At 46.7% G+C, this 23,685-nt stretch overlaps 2 protein-coding genes across 2 annotated transcripts in view; both read left to right on the top strand.

Annotated features, from left to right (window-relative positions):
* The window catches only part of LOC149282463 (uncharacterized), a 164,139-nt gene that overhangs the window by 122,126 nt on the left and 18,328 nt on the right, over positions 1-23,685 (top strand). The gene's annotated exons all lie outside the window — the stretch shown is intronic.
* LOC149282464 (uncharacterized) lies at positions 14,642-16,595 on the top strand (the record flags this gene model as incomplete). Its single annotated transcript, XM_089498170.1, has 1 exon — positions 14,642-16,595. A coding segment is annotated over one exon (1,380 nt), but the record flags the coding sequence as incomplete, so codon positions are not given.

Genomic DNA, 23,685 nt, shown 5'->3' with positions numbered 1-23,685 from the left:
GGTACAGCATTTTGCTTTTGGCTCAGACTCCTGGCAAGGGCAAGACCCTGCCCCCTTCTCTCCTCCCCTCTCCCCTCTTTTGCATTGATGGGCTGTAGACTCTTTTGAACCTGGAATGCACTTTGCAGCAACTGAACTGACCTGAGGAGAAAGGAGGAAATGGGAGGAGGAGAGTGAAATAGGACATTTCCTAAGCCCCTGAAAAAATGAGGAGACAGAGGATTAACCAGGACTCTCTCTGCCAAACTGGGACAGTATCTTCTCTGCTTGCTTTCATGATCCAGCCCAGACACAGATGAAAATAACAGTCAGGATGGCAACTTACCAAAGAGCTGTTAACCCTCGGCAGCCTCTTTCTGTTGGAGCCCAGCTCCGTCTGCTTGGCCTTTGTGTTGGCCATCATGTGGGAAGGGGGATCCTGGTGGCCCTGCACTTTGGTCACTTCCAGCAAACAACGTCCCAACACTGTGTACAAGGGGATCGCGATGAAGTTCCTGAGGAAAGAGACCAGGGTAAGGCTTGGTTTAGCAAGAAACCCTGCAGCAGTCAAAGACACAGAGAACAGCATCCTGCTGATGACATATGCAGGTAACATATGCCTCCTTTGGGCCGATGTAGAGGTGAGCATCCCCTTCCTCCCTCTGCACCAAACAAAACCCCCTGGACCTAGCACAGACTCACTGCAGCTCCCCTACACAACAGTTACTCCATGCCTTGTGAGAGTAGCTGGGGATCAGGGGATGGGGAATTGGAAAGGGTCCTGACTATGTCCTCATAGCTGGATGTGAAATGAGTGCATTATCTGCTGAAACCTGCAGAGGTCCACAATGCCCTCAGAGGAAGATTTCTTCATTTTGCTTCTGACTACAGAAACACAGCTGGATGCTTCTCTAATACCTCACACCAACACTCTCACCAGGCATGGAATGGCCATGCGGGATGGCTTCCACAACTCTATGGTAGGACCTGGGTCAGTGAATGGCCAGTTGTAGCCTGATTCCACTCGGAGCAACACTGGAGCATAGAGGGTTTTGCTGGGTCAGGCTGTCTGGTCTGGTGGTTCCTCATTCTCCCAGTGGCCAAACCAGCAGAACTCTCTATGCTCCAGTGTTGCTCTGAGTGGAATGGGACTACAAATGGCCCTTTCCCAGGGAGGCCCCTTGTCAGGAAGGGCAGGAAAGGAGCTCTCTCTTCTCAGGTTATTCCCCTTCCATGGGATCCAGCCCTTCTCCCAGGATTGAGCTGATGGAAAGGGAGCACCCAATTCCCATGGCAGCCTTCTGCACGCAGAGAAGTCACAATTCTGATAATGTCTTTGCCCATGTGGAGAGTGCCCATTTTCCACACTGTTGCCTGTCCATCTTGTCTTGGGAATATCCTGTTCCAGCCACATGCAGACCTAAATCCTAGCCTCTATCTTGTGCCTAGTGCTGATCAGAGTAGAATCACTGAATAATTTGGATTTATCTATATGTTAACTCACCAGTCACTTATGGTTTCAGTGGGTCTGCTCTCTAGGGTTAACCAACAGGATTCAGGACTCCTCAGATTTTTAAATGCAGGAATGCAAATTTTTCATGCTATGTCATCATCACTGATGAGAATTTGACTTCTCTTTCACACAGAGGAGGAGGGGAGGGCCTGCTTTATGTCCCAGGTGGAGAAGCTCTAGCTCTTGGGCTGGATGAGACATGAATTACTTTACAGATGTAATCCATGCCCTCCCATCATCATGGCCTCCTTCCCATTTAGACACTGGCCAAAATAATTATTTCATTTTTGCAGATGAGACTATTTTTCTAAGCTTAACTGCTGTGTTTCCTATGTCAGTCATAGCAGGAGCATGAGGTATCTACCTCCTCCCTCTTCTTGCTAAAGCCACATAGAAATTGAGGCATGTACATTTGTGTGCATTGTTTCTGAATGGATCTATTGTTAAAATCACAATTTCTTCATTTTTCCTTGAATATTTTTTAAAAAGATGCACACTGCTGAATATGTTGCACTTGATATAACAAATATCTATAAATGTATAGCATTATGACTTGAATATTGCACCCTGGATTATGCTCATTTGGGGTAAGTGAAGACGTATATAAATTCATCTTATAAACCCAGTGAAACTAATATTTCACAAAGTTCTAGTAAACAACACATACACACACAGTTCCCATAAAAAGGACTCACTTGCGCACTGTGTGTCTGAGGTCTGGAAATCTCCCTTCCACCTTCTGGGAAGACAATGCTGTTAGAGAGCGAATTTGGGGCTTTATGCCTGCAAAGCATGGGCTCAGTCTCTCAGCTGCAACCCTTCCACACAATCCTGGACTGAAACATTTAAACAAAGGTCCTCTTTCAGCTCCAGGAATAAAGGCCTACCTTCAGTACAAAGACCCTGATTCCTGCAGCCCCAGAAAGGGCTCTTCTGTAGTCCTTTATGGCCGGAGCTTCCCTGGGTCAGAGGCCGTCTCCTCAGCCGTACAGAAGGGTTGCTCTGAGTGCGAAGGAGGAGGAGGTCCAAGGGCTGAGGGAGGGAAGGCAATGGGGAAAAGGTCAGTGCCAATGGCCATGGAGGGCAGAAGGTGATAATTCCTAGGAAACTCCTCTGAGTCCCAGCCATTCTAGGAATGAGTGGCAGGAGTGAGTCCAGGGGGCTGAGGGGGTCCCCTTTACCAAAGGGGGAGGCAAGGACCGGTGGGACCCCACCAGCTAGGGCCCAAAGGGAGGGTCTCTGTCCCAACTCTCTCTTCCAGTCCCCAAAGCCCAGCCTCCCCACTGGCCCTGAGTCCCCAGAACATTATTCCCCACAGTCCCAAGCAGCACAAAATGGCCACCAGAACACAAAATGGCCGCCTCTGCCTCAGCGCTTGGCAGTTGGCAGTTTGAGGCCTTCTGGGAACCCAAAATGGAGGATGAAAGGGCCTCAAAGTTGGAAGGGCCCCAAACAGGATTTCTGATCCTAAAGAAAGGTTTTCCTGATCGCACCCGATGGCTGTGAGAACACAAAAAGTCCCCAAACAGTCCCTTATCCTTGTCTGTTTGTTTATATGTTTTCTTGTTTGTTTCATTCTTGATAACATGAGATGGTCTGGTCTTCCTTCTTGCCTGAAAATCTATTAATAAGGAAACTGGGGAGACATTTAAAAACTCCCAAAGGAGCTCCTTTTGGCCTTTTTTGGGGAACAAGCCTTCTCTTAGAAGCCAAAGACCGATGTTTGTGAAGAAGAAGAATAAGGCTTGTATTAAAACTATCCTCCCCATTTCTGATCCCTTTTAAAACCCATGTTCCCTAGAAGGAGAAGAGCTCTGAAATAAGAAAACCCTCTCAGAAAAGAGACACACTTCCTTCCTTTTGGCCCAAGGAGCCTGGCCTCATTCTGACTCTGGAGCCTCAGGAGAGAAAGAGAAGCCTCTGTTCAACTGAGGCCTCAGAGAAGGTTCTGGAACATTATTCCCACAGTCACAAGCAGCACAAAATGGCCACCAGAACACAAAATGGCTGCCTCTCCCTCAGTGCTTGGCATTTGGCAGTTTGAGGCCTCCAGGGACCCCAAAATGGAGGGTGAAAGGCCCCAAAGTCAGAAGGGATCCCAAACAGGATTTCCAAACCTTAACAATACCTAAAATGCCAAACACAAAGAACAGTCCCAGAGTTCCATGACACTGAGCCATGGCCATTACAGTGCTTCAGAGCAAGAAGGCCTAGCGACAGTGGCATTAATGATGATTAAGGTCTGGCGGCAGCTCCATCCCCCCCCCCCCCCCGGCCTGATATCATCATCATCATCATCATCATCATCATCATCATCATCATCATCATCATCTTTGCTACAGCATGAGAGCAACCATTAAAAGCATTGAAATCCCTTTTGGGGAGCCCCACTCTCCCCCCTTCATAGAGACTGGGCCTTGCCTAGAAGGGCTGCTGGGTCTCCTTCCTCCCCTCCTTAATGGCAGTGGCCAAAGGAAAGCACCAGCAGCAGTAGACCCAAGCCAGGCCCAGCCAGACCTCAGGGCAGCAGTGAAGCCTAGTGGTTCCAGGCCTTGTCTCTCTGCTATCGCTTCACTCCACTCCCCCCTCTCTCTCCTTCCTTCCTCCCTTAATGTCTGTCTGTCTGTCTGTCTCTTTCTCCCTCTAAAACGCTGCTGCTCTCTCCTCATTCTCTCTTCCCCACCGAGAGCTAAATATAGAAGCTGAAGCTCCGCCTCTTCTTGAAGCTGGCCAATGGGGGCAGAGCAGCTGGAAGACCCCACCCACTGCCCCAGACTCACATTTTGCCTTCTGGCAGCCATTTTGTTTTCTGGCAGCCATTTTGTGTGCTGCTTGTGACTGTGGGGAATAATGTTCCAGAACCTTCTCTAAGGCCTCAGTTGAACTGACCATTGGCTTCTCTTTCTCTCCTGAGGCTCCAGAGAGAGAAGGAGGCCAGGCTCCTTGGGCCAAAAGGGAGGAAGTGTGTCTTTTGTGTCTCTTTTCTGAGAGTGTTTTCTTACACAGTTCTGCTCTCTCTGGGGAACATGGGTTTTAAAAGGGATCAGAAATGGGGAAGATAGTTTTAATACACCTCACAAACCACTCTATGATATTGTGTAATAGAGCACCACATTCAAGACATATTAGTTCAAAACCACAATCATATCCCCTGTCCAAGCAAGAGGTAAACTACAAAGTGCCCTTCCATTACTCTTCCGAATAGATGGGAATTGAATCCAAGGCAAGTCACATGATGCGGATTCAGGCAAAGCGGAGCGAGTGCAAATTGTATCACCACACGGTGCATACCATGCAGATTCAACGATTTTAACTGGGACCCTTGCGCATGCTCAGTGGGGGTCTGAACGCATCCTGAACCTTTGCACTTCCGGGGTGAAGAAAGGAGCCTGGTTCCACTTTCACCTGAATGCTAGCCTCACCTGAATGACAGCTGCACCTTTCTTCCTCCCTTCCATTTCCCCATCCCTGGCAGCCAAATTCAGAGCCCCCATCCATTTCAGCCACATCTACATCTAGCCTCCTGTCATTCTCCTCATCTATTTCATCTACATCTCTCCTTCCCTTCGTAACAGTTGCCTTCTCTTAAATTGCATCCACACTGAGGAGATAATCTAGTTTAACTCCACTTTAACTGTCCTGGTTCAGTGCTATGGAATTCTGGGAACTGTAGTGTCCTGAGACATTGAGCCTTCTCTGCCAGAGAGCTCTGGTGCCTCAGCAAACTAATTTAATTAATGAATACAAATTAATCAGATGCAACTGATTGGGGTAACTTCATTAGACTTTACTACCCAACTAGATTAGTTTGATGGTATGGTAAAATACGGCCATACCTCCTCATTTACAAATGTTACCCTTAAATCAAGCCATCTATACAGATTTTGAGATTATATTATAACATATTACATCTGTTTAACAAACTTTTTACAGTTAACTGCTATTAAGAGACAAAGCTATGAGAATCTAGGATATGGGGTGCACTATAAACCTTTTAATAAATGAACAGGAATTGCAATCCTATTTATACATATTTTCAGACATAACTCCAGATAATGTTAGCCTTTTGGATGCCAGAAGGTTCCTCTCCTTCTTCAGAGCAAGAAGCAACACTTCAGCTGCCTTCTAGAAGATAAAGCAAAAAGGCTTCCAAAAGAACTAAAGCCTTGGGCAAGTCACACTCTCTCAGCCTCAGAGGATGGCCATGGGAAACCCACTCTGAAGGAACCTGCCAAGAAAACCCCTTCAGAGACTCCCATAAGGTCACCATAAGACCTGGAAACAACTGGGAGGCAGACACCAAGAACAACATTGGGAAATAGGTGCAAGCCTTGCCTTGGGAAAGTGTAATGACTGGGCTCCAGTCAATGGAGGTCTTCTTCAGGCAGTAAAGAGAGGTTTATGCAAATGCAGAATGACATCACTGCTACAGAAGGCTCTCTTGACCAATCAGAGAGCAAGATGAAGGTTCTTCTGGAAGCTTCCGTGAGAAGGAGATATAAGGCCTGAGAGACCAAGAGACAGTTGGGGGAATTGTGTCTGTTGGAGATCAAGAGAGAGAGAGTTAAAGAGCGGATCTTGGAAGTTAGTCTCAGAATTGGACGCTTGGGTTTATTTATGGTTTTAATAGCTTTTTTTTTTTAATAATCTTTATTCAATTTTTAAGAAAAATGTCAACAACAATACAATACAATATTACAATACAATTCAGATTAAAATATACCAAGAACATAGTTTTAAGTATACTTATACATAATATATATCTATAACATGCTATAAAGTGAATATTAACAAGCTTAATTCACATCGTACTTCCTAGAGGAAAGTCGGTACCTGATTGAGCTAATATAAGGACCTTAATATCTATTTATTACAATATACATCAACTCCAGGCCTGAATAGAAAGTCATCAACTCAAAGTTCACATATTGTGAACCTAATCAACTTATTTACTTGTTCTGAATGCCAATGTTGCTCCCCCAGAATAGGTTTACAGAAATAGAGAAAGGAAAAATTATTTAACTACTTTTTATTACCAAATAAAACCGGGAGATATATTTTCTGATTTCATAAAAGAAACTAAGGGATGCCAAACTAATTTTGTCTTTCCCCAATCTAAATTTTTCACATGACAAGTCAGCTTATCTAGTTCCATATACTCCAATAGTTTCATGATCCACTCATTTGAAGTCGGCCTTCCAGCCCCTTTCCAATGCGAAGCGTAAACCACTCTGGCGGCTGAAATCATATAAAACATTAATTTCCCATATTTATTTTCAAGTGCACTGTCCGTAATCATATTTAATAAAAAAGTTTTAGGATCTAATGGAAATTTATAATGCAATATCATTTGTATCTTTTGATGAATCTGTATCCAAAATTTTTTTAGCGTGCTCACAAAACCACCATAAGTGAATGAAAGATCCTGGATTTTTACCACATTTCCAACAAGCTGGACTCTGATTTTTATAAATTTTTGCAAGTTTTAAGGGAGTCAAATGCCACCTATTTTGCATCTTATAATAGTTTTCTCGTAATGCCACACATACAGTATATCTTATACGCGTGTTCCAGTTTTTCTCCCATTGTTCTAGCGGTAATTCTTCCCCCAAATCCTGAGCCCATTTTATCATTGACGCTTTCACCAATTCATCATGCATCTCTAATCTCAGTAAATATCTATAAAGTTTTGATATTCTTTTTCTCTTTTTACCAAAGATAATCTTGTCAAAATCATTAGGTATCAATTCTATCCCTACATTTTTAGATCCAATGTAAACCTTTCCCTCACCTGGCGATAGGAAAACCAATTCAAAAAAAACCCCTCTTTCTTTAAGTCCTCAAGTGTTTTGAGCGAAATCATATTATTCCTTTTATCATAGAACGAAATATCTTTGTAAGTGATCCAATGGTCTAAAGCCATTACCTCATTTCTATGAAATGCTTCAGTAATTGAAACCCAATAGGGAAGTTTTGGGTAAATTATCCGTTTATACTTAGTCCAAATTCTTAATAAGGTCTTTCTTACAAAATGCTGCTTAAAATTCTTATTTGCTTTGGCTTTATCATAAAATAAATATGCATGGACACCAAATACGTTCCCGGCCATCTCTAAATTTAAAGTATATCTATCTTCCAAATTGAACCAATCTACGAGCCATTCAAAACAGCAAGCATAAAAGTAAAGTTTGAGGTTCGGTAAGCCCAATCCTCCATGACAAACCTCGTCTTGCATAATCTTCAAACGCACCCTAGGTTTTTTGCTGCCCCACAAAAATTTGCTAATATCCCTGTTCCACTGAACGAAAGGTGAATCATTAACTAAAATTGGGATTGTTTGAAACAAAAAAAGAAGTTTGGGGAGAATCATCATTTTAAGCGTGGCTACTTTACCCATCCAAGACAGACCGATCCTATTCCACCGACTGAGATCATTTTTAACCCCCAGCCAAACTCTACAATAATTATTTTTATATAATTCTGTATTTTTAGGGGATAGCCAGATTCCCAAATATTTAACTTTATTAGCTATTTTAAAGCCAGAACTTATTTGAAGAGTTTCTTTCGCCTCATCATCTAAGTTCATTGTCAACATGGCTGTTTTTTCCCGGTTCACCACAAGTCCAGAAGCATTTCCGAATCGGTTCAAAATTTGTTTTACCTCAAAGATATCTTCCAAGGGATTTGACAATGACAGAGCCAAATCATCTGCATACGCACGGAGTTTCATCTCCATCCCTTTTAACCTAATACCTCTAATTAATTTATTATATCGAACCTCTTCATTAAGAATTTCTAAAATCAAAATAAACAAAAGAGGAGAGAGGGGACATCCCTGCCTTGTTCCCTTATGGATTCTAATGGATTTTGATCTTTGCCCATTTATAATCAAGGCTGCCGTCTGTTTCTGATATATTTGCTCTATCCATCCCATAAAATTATTCCCCAATTCAGTTTTTTTACAAACTTCTTTTAAAAATTTCCAGCTGACCCTATCAAAAGCTTTCTCGAAGTCTATAAATAATAATGCTAACTGTTTATCAAGGTCTTCTTCAGGCAGAAAAGTGAGGTTTATGCAAATGCAGAGTGACATCACTGCTACAGAAGGCTCTCTTGACCAATCAGAGAGCAAGATAAAGGTTCTTTTGGAAGCTTCCGTGAGAAGGAGATATAAGGCCTGAGAGACCAAGAGACAGTTGGGGGAATTGTGTCGGTTGGAGATCGAGAGAGAGAGAGTTAAAGAGCGGATCTTGGAAGTTAGTCTCAGAATTGGACACTTGGGTCTCTTTATTCTTTTAATAGCTTTTTTGAATTGAATATTATATACTTACAAATATTGTTCCTGCAAGATTCTTAATATCTTGCAGGACTTATATTTCAGTTATATTTTGTTATTTATAGTAAATATCTCCTTGGAGTATCTACTACTCATTGCTCCTTTTACACGTGTCTTGGATCAGTTGATGCTTGGAAAGATCAGTAAAGAAGTAGAAATAAGATTCCTTAACTGGTCCCAGTGTAGATTAAGGGAAACCCTTTTATAATTCACTGGATGATCGCAGCGGGATTTGAGGAAGTTAAGGGTCTCCTGGGCTAAGAGCCATAATGTCTAAATGTCTAATTAACAATTTGTAATCCACTCTGATAGCCTTTTGGCTGAAGAGAGGTTATAAATCTATTATTATTATTATTATTATTATTATTATTATTATTATTACAGGGCCGCAGTTTGGCTGCTTGGACCACCGGAGATCATCACAGTGAGTCCGTTGGAAAAGCCCATCTCACTCCAGAAAATAAAGGTACTTGAAGAGTTTGGACTCTACGTCTTTCTGTAATAATAGCTACAAAACTGATAATAGCATTTGGGACATTTAGTGTTTTAATAACAAATATGGTAGATTTAAATGCTGCTTTAAAACCTCTTTCCATCTGCCAGCTTTGTGCTGGTTTTGGGGGGAAATGTGAAAGTGTTGGGAGGGAGGGACTTATTGTAGCACCAGAGCCCTCTGACAGAGAAGGATCAATGTCTCACAAAACTACATTTCCCAAAATTCCTTAGCACTGACCCAGGGCAGTTAAAGCAATCTCAGATTGGATTATTGCTGCAGTGTGTTTTGGACTTAGGTGACCCTTGGCAAGTCACACTCTCTCAGCCTCAATGGCATTGGAGACCCCTCTCTGAAGAAACATACCAAGGAAACCCCATGATATGGTTGCCTTAGGGTCACCATAAGTTAGAAATGACTTGAAGACACACATGAAGAACAGAAATAAGTCTGCAATTATTTCACAAGTTGTACATGGGAATGGGAGCCATTGTGGTGCAGTGGTTTGAGTGTTGGGTTTCAACTCTGGAGGCCAGAGTCTAGTGCCCCACTCCTCCATGAAACCATCTGGGTCCCTTGGGCAAGAAGCCACACTCTCTCAGCCTCAGGGAAGGCAATGGCAAATCTCCTTTGAACAACTCTTGCCAAGAAAACCCCAGGAGAGGCTCCCCAGAAGTCGGCAATGAATTCGGGCCACTCCACAAAAAACAACAAAGCCTGAAAAAAGAGACAGTGTGGATTAGTGGCTGGAGCATTGGCCTGTGACCCTGGAGCCCAGGGTTCGAATGCCCTTTTGGCCATGGAAACTCACTGAGTGACCTTAGGCAGGTCACACTCTCTCAGCCTCAGAGGGAGGCACTTGCAAAACCACTTCTGAACAAATCTTGCCAAGAAAACCCTGCAACAGGCTTTCCTTAGGGTTGCCATACGTTAGAAACAACTTGGAGGCACACAACGACAACAAGAGCAGTAACACCACCAACACAAGGCAGCTAGGTAGAAAGAAAGAAAGAAAGAAAGAAAGAAAGAAAGAAAGAAAGAAGACATGGGAGTTGTAGTCCTCAGTTCAGAGGGATTGGAGGGACCTTACTGCAGGGCAGGGCCCCCTTTTCTTTCTGGCCATGTGGATGCTGGGAGATCCTGTCCAGGAAATACACTTTAAGTCCCATTGGAAAGAGACCAGGCTACTACTGCCTTTCAGACCCACTTTGCCCCAAATCCTTTATGAGGCCAGAAACCCCTTTGTTAGGAAGCGAACACTGAATATCTCAGGAAGGCCCTATATCTCCCAAGGCCCCCTCCCTCCAGGACCTCCTTCCACTCTTCCCCTCAGTCTCTCTCTCTCCCCTGAAGGCCTCAAATGTTAACTGCCAAGTGCTTAGGCGGAAGCAGCCATTTTGTGTTTCAGCTGCCATTTTGTGTTCTGGCAGCCATTTTGTGTTCTAGTGGCAATTTTGTGTTGTGGCAGCCATTTTGTGTTGTGGCAGCCATTTTGTGTTGTGGCGGCCATTTTGTGTTGTGGCGGCCATTTTGTGTTCTGGTGGCCATTTTGTGTTGTGGCGGACATTTTGTGTTCTGGTGGACATTTTGTGCTGCTTGTGACTGTGGGGAATAATGTTACGGAACCTTCTCTGAGGTCTCAATTGAACAGAGGCCTCTTTTCCTCTCCTGAGGCTCCAGAGTCAGAAGGGGGCCAGGCTCTTTGGGCCAAAAGGAAGGAAGTGTGTCCCTTTGTGTGCCATTTGTGTCTCTTTTCTGAGAGAGTTTTCTTATTACACAGCTCTGCTCCTTCTGGGGAACATGGGTTTTAAAAGGGATCAGAAATGGGGAGGACAGTTTTAATACAAGCCTTATTATTATTTTTCACAAACATTGGGCCTCTATTCTCCAGTGTTGCTACAAGTGGGATCAGGCTAAAACTGGCCATTCACTGACACAGGTCCTACCATAGAATTGTGGAAGCAATCCCACATGGCCATTCCATGCCTGATGAGAGTGTTGGGTGTGAGGTATTGAAGAAGCATGCAGCTGTGTTTATGTAGTGAGAAGCAAAATTGAAGGCATCTTCCTCTGAGAGTCACTAGGGAGGTCAGGAGGTTTCAACAAATGATGCAACCATTTCACATCTAGCTACGGGGACATAACCATGGCCCTCTCCAATTCCCCATCCCCTGATCCCCCACCACTCCAAGAAGGAATGGAGTATCTCTTGTGTAGGGGAGCTGCAGTGAATCTACGCTAGGTCCAGGGGGCTTTATTTGATGCAGAGGGAGGAAGGGGATGCCCCCCTCTGCATTGGCCCAAAGGAGGCATATGTCACCTGCGTATGTCACCAGAAGGATGATGTTCTTTGTGTCTTTGGGTGCTGCAGTGTTTCTTGCCAAGCCAATCCTAATCCTGGTCCCTTCTCTCAGGAACTTCATCTCGGCCTCCTTGGACACGGCTTTGGGCCTCTCTTTCTGGAATTGACCAAGTGCAGGGCCACCAGGACCCCTTCACCACCTGATGGCTGACACAGAGGCCAAGCGGAGGGAGTTGTGCTCGAAGAGAAAGAGGCTGTCGAAGTACAACAGCTCTTTGGTGAGTCACTATCCTAATAGCTTCATCTGTGTCACTGCTGGGCCAATTTTTGAAAGGAAGCAAATAAAATACTGTCGGAGTTTGACAGAGACGGTCCTGGTTAATCCTCTGTCACCTCATTATTTCAGGGGCTTTTAAAAATGTCCTGGTTGCTCTCTCCTCCTCCCACTTCCCCCTTCTCAGCTCACTTCAGTTCCTGAGTGCAATGGAGTCTGCACCCCATCAACTCAAAAGTGGGGAGAGGAGAGGAAAGAAGGAGACAGGATATGGCCCTTCCCAGGAGGCTGAAGCAAAAGCAAACTGCTGTGCCCTTCCTAGCTTATGTGTTCTTCTTCAGAAACAACTTTGGCCATCTTTACTGCCTTCTGGGTTGCTTGTCCACATGTGTCTTGCTTTTCCCATCTATGAAATGTTTGGGGCTATGGAAGAACATCTCTGGATCTAAATATGGGGTGGGCCCAGTGGCCCTCAAGCCCAGAGTGCTCCCCAGAAGCGTTATTAAAAATGACGTTTGCCCCAGAAATGTGGCAAGAAATGTCTAAATGCACCATAATTCTTTGGTGGTTAAATGTACTGTATGTGTTGGGATAGTCAGTATCCTAATCCATCATCAATATCCCAGGCATGGCCTAAATTATATTATGTATTATATTGAAAAGATTCTAGACAAACTGGATCTCAAAGGCAGTAGCTTTTTTCTTGCTAACAGAATTTAAAGTTTATTTCCTGGACTGAATTCTAAAGTGATCAAATAATATTTGGATGAACCATGTGCTTTCTTCCCCTTTTGCTTAGTCATTCTCTGGATGAGGGCTATTTTCTGTTTCAGGTGACCTTTTCGGATGTGGCAGTATATTTCACTGAGGACGAATGGAAATTGTTGACGAAGAAGCAGAGACTTATGTACAATTATGTGATGATGGAGAATTACGAGAATGTGGCCTCTGTGGGTAAGGAAGCTGACTTCATTGCCTTTCCTATGAAGACTGAGGTCCCTTTTATACTACATAATCATGGCACTATGATTCCACTTTAGAATCATAGAGTTGGAATAGACCACAAGGACCATCTGGTTCAAGCCCTTACCATGCAGAAAACACATTGAAAGAATACCCAGTAGATGGCAACCCAGCCTTTGTTTAAAGTCCTTCAAAGACCTTTAAAACCCTTCAAAGAAGGAAAATAGTAATAACCAGAATGAGACGCTAATATGCTCTGAAGGAGTATATTCCACTGTTGAATAGCTCTTACTGTCAGGAAGTTCTTCCTAATGTTTAGGCTGAACCTCTTTTCCTGTGCCTTGCTTCCATTGTTCTGTCCTTTTTGAACTGTGGTGTCTAGAACTGGACACAGTATTCCAGGTGGGCTCTGACCAAAGCAGAATAGAGTGGCACTATTACTTCCCTTGTTCTAGACACTATACTTCTATTGATGCAGCCAAAAACTGCATTGGCCTTTTTAGCTGCCGCATCACACTGTTGACTCATGTTCAACTTGTGGTCTACTTGGACTCCTAGATCCCTTTCACATGTAGTTTCATTCAGCCAGGAGTCACGCATCCTATATCTGTGCATTTATTTTTCTGGCCTGAGTACAGTACCTTACATTTCCCTATGTTGAAATTCATTTTTTTAGCTTTGGCCCAGCTTTGTCTATTCAGGCCATACTGAAGTTTGATCCATTCCTCAGAGGTATTAGCTACTCCTCCTAATTTGGTGTCATCTGCAAATTTGATAAGTATACCCTCAATTCTGTCATCCAGGTCATTGATAAAAATGTTGAATAGTACTGGGCCCAAGACAGAACCCTGTGGGACCCCACTGGTCACTTCTCTCCAGGATGAAAAGGAGCCATCATTGGGTTCAGCCAGTCAACCAGTTACAAATCCATGTAACCGAGTGTTCAAAAAGGTTTAAATCACTTTAGAATGTTTCTGGCGGGGGGGTGGGGTGGTATGAAACCAAATTGAATGCAATGGGTCCTTGGTGCAAATATCTCAGACAAAAATCATTAGCACATAGAATCTCGAGTCCTTCTTGGCTCGGAATTTCGATTGTGTTCAAAATCCAGTGTACACTACAATCTGAGGGTGACACTTTGAGATGCAGCTCAGCAATAACATAGCAGAGTACGGAAGTAAATAGCCAGATATATAGATATTGGCAATGCACTGACCACTTTTCACACTTAAAAATAAGTCACAAACACAGTTGATTTCATCTAAATCCTTTGAGGTTCTCTATCTTGAGTTGCAAAATAATACAAATATTTGCAAGCTCTCCTCTCTGAATTCCATCATCTTCAACATCCCTTGTACACATAACTCCTATCCTAGCCACACCAATCCGCATGAGAGCTGCATACTGTATTGTTGTGAGTCATCTCCTGGTGCCAAACAGCATGAAGGGACCTCTGCGTTTAGCTTCCATCATGCCTTGGGCTGTGACTTAGGACTCAATGGCAGTCTCACAGGATATGATGCCACCTGTCAATCAAAGTATTTTTGCACATGTTTAATGGAATATTTTTTCAACAGTCCTTTGTCTGAATATCTCCTTCTAGTGATTCCCCTAAGGTAGACCCCCTCCAATCTCTTCTTTGTTAACTCTTATAAGTAAATATACAATCGTTCCATGGATTTAGGGCCATAAACAGCAGGGTCATGCTTCAGTTACTCACAGAAACTTTCTTAATTTTATCTCTAATAAGGAGGGATGAATGAGGGCTAAACCATGGGGTAATACCCTCCTCTCTTAACTCTGATTTTCAGTCTCATCTGTGCTTGTCTTTCTTTACAGAAGAACACTTGAGTCATGAGAGAGTCCACAGAGGAAAGAAGTCACATAAATGCCAGCATTGTGGGAAACATTTTGCTTACAAGTCAATCCTTGTCATACATCAGAGAGTCCACACAGGAGAGAAGCCATACAGATGCCAGCATTGTGGGAAATGTTTTTGTTTGAAGTCACACCTAGTGACACATCAGAGAGTCCACACAGGAGAGAAGCCATACAAATGCCAGCATTGTGGGAAATGTTTTTCTCGGAAGTCACACCTAGTGACACATCAGAGAGTCCACACAGGAGCGAAGCCATACAAATGCCAGCATTGTGGGAAATGTTTTTCTCAGAAGTCAGTCCTGGTGACACATCAGAGAGTCCACACAGGAGAGAAGCCATACAAATGCCAGCATTGTGGGAAATGTTTTTCTCGGAAGTCACACCTAGTGACACATCAGAGAGTCCATACAGGAGAGAAGCCATACAAATGCCAGCATTGTGGGAATTGGTTCTCTCAGAAGTCAAGCCTAGTGACACATCAGAGAGTCCACACAGGAGAGAAGCCATACAAATGCCAGCATTGTAGGAAAGGTTTTTCTTTGAAGTCACACCTAGTGATACATCAGAGAGTCCACACAGGAGAGAAGCCATACAAATGCCAGCATTGTGGGAAATGTTTTTATCGGCAGTCAAGCCTAGTGATACATCAGAGAGTCCACACAGGAGAGAAGCCTCACAAATGCCAGCATTGTAGGAAATGTTTTTCTCAGAAGTCACACCTAGTGACACACCAGAGAGTCCACACAGGAGAGAAGCCATACAAATGCCAGCATTGTGGGAAATGTTTTTATCGGCAGTCAAGCCTAGTGATACATCAGAGAGTCCACACAGGAGAGAAGCCATACAAATGCCAGCATTGTGGGAAATGTTTTTATCGGCAGTCAAGCCTAGTGATACATCAGAGAGTCCACACAGGAGAGAAGCCATACAAATGCCAGCATTGTGGGAAATGTTTTTATCGGCAGTCAAGCCTAGTGATACATCAGAGAGTCCACACAGGAGAGAAGCCATACAAATGCCAGCATTGTGGGAAATGTTTTTATCGGCAGTCAAGCCTAGTGACACACCAGAGAGTCCACACAGGAGAGAAGCCTCACAAATGCCAGCATTGTGGGAAATGTTTTTCTTCGAAGTCACACCTAGTGAAACATCAGAGAGTCCACACAGGAGAGAGGCCTCACAAATGCCAGCATTGTGGGAAATGTTTTTCTGACAAGTCAGCCCACCTGAGACACCAGAGAGGCAACACAGGAGAGAAGCCACACAAATCCATGAAGTGAATGAACATTATTTTTGTAAAGATGGAATACAAAGATATTTTTTCAACCCAGCGGTGTTTAAAAGCCCTTATGAATTTATTTGTAGAGTTTTTATGTCCATATGTCTGTTTATGTTTTAAAGTTATGTTTTGTTAAGTTTAGGTTTTAATTGCTACTAGTATAGATAATTGTTTTGAGTTACAAATTTGGCTGGGGATTATGGGTCATGGTTTAGATTAGTTAGATGGGGGGCTGGGATTTGTTGCAGCTAGTTAGAAAAGCAATGATAGCATTCGGAATTTGTGGAATGTTGGCTGAAGAAAGTTGGGGACCGGTAGTAACAGAAAGGGAGCTAGTTTCTTCAAATGTCTGGGGCAGGGAGAGATTGTGCGTGTGAGAAGGATGGCAAAGTGGGGCTGGTTAATAGTGGGGGATAGATGGTGAGAATTGTGGGTGGGGTTTGGAAGAGGGTGGAATTTAAGGTTTGGGGTTTTAATATATTCTGGTAGTTCTGGCTTAAACACTGAATTTTTGATATGTGTTTTCAATAAAGTTCTTTGCTGTTTCAACACACTGGTCTCTTTGATGCACAGAAGTTGTGAATTTGCACAAAACTTTGCCTTCTACAGCTCACTATGATGCTTTAAATTACTATTTCACAGATAATATCTCTCAGATAAGAGCCAAATTGGATGTCAGCATTATTGCAGTGGTTGTAAGTAAGGTGTCCATAAGTAAGATCATACTGGATCAATTTGAATCTGAGTACTGAGGATGTGGACAAGCCCCTTGGAAGTGAGAAGAGGAGAACTTGCCCTCTCGACCGTTGCCCTTCATATATCACCTGAGATATATCATAGATGCATCTCTTAGTTAGGGCTATTTTCCATCTTGATTAAAAGAAGCTTTGGTACGGCCGTTTATGGAGAAGCCTTCCCTAGATCCCTTGGACATGAACAATTACAGACCGGTCTCCCATCTCCCATTTCTAAACAATATGATTGAGAGGACAGTTGATCTTCATCTACAAGAGGTCTTGGATGAAGCAGATTATCTGGACCCATTTCAAACAGGCTTCAGGATGGGATACGGAGTCAAAACTGTTATGGTTACCTTAGTAAAAGATATTTTCTTCAACGGGGGGATGTAACATACCAAAATTTAAGCTGTATTATTATGCAGCTTGTCTCAAACGGTTAGAAGAATGGTTCAAATTAGAAAACAAGAATTTATTGAATATAGAAAAAGCTAACCTGAATCTTGGTATACATGCATATATGTGGTATACAAAACCAGAAGATAATAATACTTTTAACCATCATGTTATAAGAAGAGCATTGCTTAAAGTATGGTATAAAATGAGACATCAATTTTGGGTGTCATTGCAAGAAGCCTATTACAACAGAACAAAGGACAAAAATACTCCATGGCTAAGATACGGAGATTTAATCAACAAAACACAAGAAGGAAAATACAATATGAAATCTATGGAAGAACTTAATGAAAAAGGAAACATGAAGGATTGGTTTTTATACAACCAATTAAACAATCGTTTTAAGGCAGACAATAAAGCTCCTGGGTTGACGATGGATAACAACGAAATAGATAAAATTATGATGGACCAAAAAGGTAAACAAATATCCAAATGTTATAAACTATTAAAAGAAAGAGATCTAGAAGATGAAATTATTAAACACAGCATGGTAAGATGGGCAGGTGATATAAATAAAACTATACCTATAGAGCAGGGGTCGGCAACCTCCGGCCCGCGGGCCGGATGCGGCCCGCGGAGGCCTGCCGCCTGGCCCCTGGCTGCTGTTGCCGCCGCCGCCGCGGCCGCCCTCTAGGGGGCCCGCTGCCGTCCCTGGGGCCCTCCAGTAGGGATCCAAGGGCGGCAGGGGGCCTCTGGGGGCCCGCTGCCCTCCCTGGGGCCCTCCAGGAGGGCTCCGAGGGCGACAGGGGGCCTCTGGGGGGCCCGCTGCCGTCCCTGGGGCCCTCCAGGAGGGCTCCGAGGGTGGCAGGGGGCCTCTGGGGGACCTTTTGCAGTCCCTGGGGCCCTCCAGCAGGGCTCTGAGGGTGGCAGGGGGCCTCTGGGGGGCCCGCTGCCGTCCCTGGGGCCCTGCAGCAGGGCTCCGAGGGCGGCAGGGGGCCTCTGGGGGCCCACTGCCGTCCCTGGGGCCCTCCAGGAGGGCTCTGAGGGCGGCAGGGGGCCTCTGGGGGACCCTTTGCCGTCCCTGGGGCCCTCCAGGAGGGCTCCGAGGGCAGCAGGGGGCCTCCTGGGGGCCCTTTGCCGTCCCTGGGGCCCTCCAGGAGGGCTCCGAGGGCGGCAGGGGGCCTCTGGGGGGCCTGCTGCAGTCCCTGGGGCCCTCCAGGACGGCTCCGAGAGCGGCAGGGGGCCTCTGGGGGCCCCGCTGCCGCCCCTGGGGCCCTCCAGGAGTGCTCCGAAGGCGGCAGTGGGCCTCCTGGGGGCCCTTTGCCATCCCTGGGGCCCTCCAGGAGGGCTCCGAGGGCGGCAGGGGGCCTATGGGGGGCCTGCTGCAGTCCCTGGGGCCCTCCAGGAGGGCTCCGAGGGCGGCAGGGGGCCTCTGGGGGACCTTTTGCAGTCCCTGGGGCCCTCCAGGAGGGCTCCAAGGGTGGCAGGGGGCCTCTGGGGGGCCCGCTACCGTCCCTGGGGCTCTCCAGGAGGGCTCCGAGGGTGGCAGGGGGCCTCTGGGGTGCCCGCTGCCGTCCCTGGGGCCCTCCAGCAGGGCTCCGAGGGCAGCAGGGGGCCTCTGGGGGGCCCGCTGCCGTCCCTGGGGCCCTCCAGCAGGGCTCCGAGGGCGGCAGGGGGCCTCTGGGGGCCCGCTGCCGTCCCTGGGGCCCTCCAGGAGGGCTCTGAGGGCGGCAGGGGGCCTCTGGGGGACCCTTTGCCGTCCCTGGGGCCCTCCAGGAGGGCTCCGAGGGCGGCAGGGGGCCTCCTGGGGGCCCTTTGCCGTCCCTGTGGCCCTCCAGGAGGGCTCCGAGGGCGGCAGGGGGCCTCTGGGGGGCCTGCTGCAGTCCCTGGGGCCCTCCAGGACGGCTCCGAGAGCGGCAGGGGGCCTCTGGGGGCCCCGCTGCCGCCCCTGGGGCCCTCTAGGAGCGCTCCGAAGGCGGCAGTAGGCCTCCTGGGGGCCCTTTGCCATCCCTGGGGCCCTCCAGGAGGGCTCCGAGGGCGGCAGGGGGCCTCTGGGGGGCCTGCTGCAGTCCCTGGGGCCCTCCAGGAGGGCTCTGAGGGCGGCAGGGGGCCTCTGGGGGACGCTTTGCCGTCCCTGGGGCCCTCCAGGAGGGCTCCGAGGGCGGCAGGGGGCCTCTGGGGGACCCTTTGCAGTCCCTGAGGCCCTCCAGGAGGGCTCCGAGGGCGGCAGGGGGCTTCTGGGGGGCCTGCTGCCATCCCTGGGGCCCTCCAGTAGGGCTCCGAGGGCGGCAGGGGGCCTCTGGGGGGCCCTTTGCCCTCCCTGGGGCCCTCCAGGAGTGCTCCGACGGCGGCAGGGGGCCTCTCGGAGGCCCAGTGCCGTCGCTGGGGCCCTCCAGGGAGCCCTCCAGCGCTGGCGGCCCCCACCAGCTTTTTTGCCGATCTCTGACGGGGCCTGGGGCCCCGTCAGGGGCCAGCAAAGATGGGGAGGCCTGGCCCCCGGAGGGTGGAAGCTCCGCCCCCGGCATGCAGCCCCGCCCCGGTGGGTAGAAGCTCCACCCCCAGCACGTGGCCCTGCCCCGTGGGGTGGAAGCTCCACTCCCCCCCGCATGTGGCCCCGCCCCGGAGGGTTGAAGCTCCACCCCCGGCTTCGGCCCCCCAGTCGACTGAGGGACACCAACCCGGCCCCCGGCTGAAAAAGGTTGCCTACCCCTGCTATAGAGGAATGGGGAAAATCATGGAAAGGAACAAATGAATTCACTCAGTGCCAAAACTAGAAAGAAAATTACATCAAAATGTTATTCAAGTGGTAACCCAAAAACCCACCAGATATACAAAGCTGGCAATACTAAGTGCTGGACATGCGGGGAACCCAAGGAAAGCTTCTTTCATATGAAGTGGACATGCATTAAATCTAAAGGATTCTGGCAAAGGATTCATGGAACCATCCAAAACATTCTTGATATAGATACAGTGCATCCTCCCCATACGCGGCTTTCTCATATGCGGACTTGAGCGTACACGCTCAAGCCGTGGGGCGTGCGTGGGGCGGAAAAGGCGGCGCATCCCATTCAATTGAATGGGCGCGCGTGCCCGTTGCGCCCCTCACCCCACCGCGCCGCCGTGCATGAGCCCCATTGTTTCCAATGGGGCTTGAGCATAGGCAGAATTCGCCTTACGCAGAGGTATCCAGAACGGATCCCCCGCGTAAGGCGAGGTTCCACTGTGTTCCCTTTGAACCAAATTTATTTTTACTAAACATGACACACAACATAAAGTCAATAAAATACAACAGAATTGTTTTATATATGGTCTCATGTGCAAGGATCTTATTTGCTCAAGTTTGGAAATCTACAGTTAATCCTTCTGTCAAACATTGGTTGATTAAGATACATGAAGCTAGAAATGTGGATATAGTATCTGCCTTATTAAGAGGGAAACCAAAAGAAGATTTAGAAATGGAATGGAGTTGTCTTAAACATTTGAAGAAAAGGGTGATAACATTCCGTTAAATTAATAGTTAATATTTGGTCGATATTTGGTCATTTATATACTATCATGGGAATATCTCTGTGTAATAAACATTTTTGAAAATAAAAAAGACACACATCATTGTTGTGGGGAGCGCCACACACCGAGTTGTATAGCCACATTCTGTGCTCTCCTGGCCTTGCTGCTGGTGAGCCATCGACAGTTCGAGGGTGACAGCACGCTCTAATGCTGCAATGGTCAAAGGAAGTGTTTAGACTTTGCTTGTTGTTTCTTGCTCCCTTCACCCTTAAATGTAGGGGCCATTCAGACTACATTTTACCCTGGTTCCCAAACCGATTTAAAAGTTGGAAGTTCACACTCACACCAATTTTAACACAACTCGATCAGGGGCTTGCACAAGAGATCCAGGGCAATTCCCTCTTAGCGCGGTTTTTCTGAAAGCGGACTATTGACCCTTTCTTTTTGGAAACAGCCGGCTCTACCCTGCTGCCGACTTGTAGAAGGCAAAGGGTAGTAGGAACTTGTTTCTGGGAAGATTCAATATGGGGCACCTGGATCTGCCCAGTTCTGTCCAGGGCAAATGAGGGAGTGGGAATGGGGCCTTGGTGAAGGTGGGGGGACTGACCTTCCTGGTGCTGGCCCTCCAGGTGAGCCATGCATTGGGCAAGGAGACCCTCTCCTCATCGCCTGCAGCCTTTGGTTCTGCTGGAGGGTCTCTTCTCCAGCCTCACCTGGAACAACGGACCAGAACAATGGACAACAACAGATGGATGTGTGCATGTGTGTTTGTGTATATACATATATGTATATATGTGGAGGCATCTCTACATACCCATAGATATGTCTGAACGTCTGCATGTGTACACAAATGTCTGTGTGTGTGTGTGTGTGTGTGTGTGTGTATATATATATATATATATATATACACATTTATATATACTCTTCTACTTGCATACAATTTAAACATAAGCAAATGCATGGAGAAATATGTGTGTAGATATGCATGCACATGGATGCACCTGCGCATGTATACACCCCCCACATTCTGGTCAACATCAGCATGTATATATAATGATAAATGTATATATGTTTAGTTCCGGTCATAACAGCATAACTGTCCTGCGATGACTATAATTGGAATTTTAATACTTTGTGATGTTTTTATGATATGTATTTTACACATGATTTCCTCCTGAGGACACTCTGAGTGGCTGCCATTGGCTGGAACCCCCCTCCCTCCACCATCCCTGGCCCTGATTGGCTGGAGTCTCAGTCCCTCCCACCATCCCTGGCCCTGATTGGCTGGAGTCCCAGTCCCTCCCACCATCCCTGGCCCTGATTGGCTGGAGTCTCAGTCCCTCCCACCATCCCTGGCCCTGATTGGCTGGAGTCCCAGTCCCTCCCACCATCCCTGGCCCTGATTGGCTGGAGTCCCAGTCCCTCCCACCATCCCTGGCCCTGATTGGCTGGAGTCCCAGTCCCTCCCACCATCCCTGGCCCTGATTGGCTGGAGTCCCTCCCACCATCCCTGGCCCTGATTGGCTGGTGTCCCAGTCCCTCCCACCATCCCTGGCCCTGATTGGCTGGTGTCCCAGTGCCTCCCACCATCCCTTGCCCTGATTGGTTGGAGTCCCAGTCCCTCCCACCATCCCTGGCCCTGATTGGTTGGAGTCCCAGTCCCTCCCACCATCCCTGGCCCTGATTGGTTGGAGTCCCAGTCCCTCCCACCATCCCTGGCCCTGATTGGTTGGAGTCCCAGTCCCTCCCACCATCCCTGGCCCTGATTGGTTGGAGTCCCAGTCCGTCCCACCATCCCTGGCCCTGATTGGCTGGAAAACTTATCCCTCCCACCATCCCTCGACTATTTTGTGTCCCAGCAGCCATTTTGTGCTGCTTGTGACTGTGGGGAATAATGTTCCAGAACCTTCAGTATCTCTTTCTTCTCCTGAGGCTCCAGAGTCAAAAAAGGAGGTCTGGACACTAACTGTCCGGAGGTCTTCTTTCCTCCAGTTTCTTCCACAAAGGAGGAATTGAGGGTCCTTTCTCTTCTCTCCCTTCCTTTGGAAGCATCTTGGTTCTTTCCACACCTGCAGAAAATACAAAGTGATTTTATGTGCACACATTTATGCAATCTTTCATGGACCACAGAAAATACAATTCAACAGCGCTAAGGGCAAATCAAACCTGAACCTTCCCTAAAATTCAAAATAAATCTGTTGGAAAGCAGGATATAAATTATTGATTAAATTATTATTATTATTATTATTATTATTATTATTATTATTAGTCTCGCCTCCAAACCCTCAGAGAGACAGTCTTCCGAATGCTGCAAGAGACAGTTCACTGGGCCTTTCGGGGCGTAGAGACCAGCATCCTTAGCCGGCATGAGGACAAAGATGGCGTCTACACAGCGCACTCCCTGACTCTTCCCGCATGCCGGTGTGATCCTGCACATTGCACCACATCGCAGGTGACGTCCCAGCATTCCTCTGGTGCTACATTCAGATGACGCAGTGCCAAAGGAGTGCAGAAAAGCCACACCATTGGTGGATATGGCATTTTCCCCTGGCGCAGAAAGGAGCTCCTTTTTGCACAACAGAAAGGCCACATCAGGGCCACGGCGTAACCTTATCATAGTGCAAAAAGGAGCTGCAAAAAGCAGTGTGTTTGCCGTGGTCCTGATCTGGCGCTAAAAGGGGCGGCCTGTACATCTCCTTAATTTCCAGAAAATGGGGCTAGGATTGGAGTCCTAGGGTTGGCCCCAGCCTTCATCACTCCCAAAGATGTCAATAGGAGTAAATCATGTGTCTGATTTTAATGGGTCTGTTTTTTTCTTGCAATAATCTACATAAAATCATAATGTATAGATAGACAGCAATAACAACAACAACAACCCAATAACAACAACCATAGCAACTGCAATATTTAAATGTCTATATTTAATGTTTCCCATTGCCTTCCCCTAAGGCTGAGAGAGTGTGACCCAGAGAGTTTCTATGATGTAGTTGGGATTCAAACCCTGATCTCCAGAGTCGTAGTTCCA

This window comes from Sceloporus occidentalis, unplaced genomic scaffold (genome assembly GCF_023333645.1).
Source record: "Sceloporus occidentalis isolate IW3139 unplaced genomic scaffold, rSceOcc1.0.p SCAF_114, whole genome shotgun sequence".
NCBI classification, from domain to species: Eukaryota; Metazoa; Chordata; class Lepidosauria; order Squamata; family Phrynosomatidae; genus Sceloporus; species Sceloporus occidentalis.
Note: the sequence above shows the minus strand (reverse complement) of the source record. Positions and strands in the feature narration are given on the sequence as shown.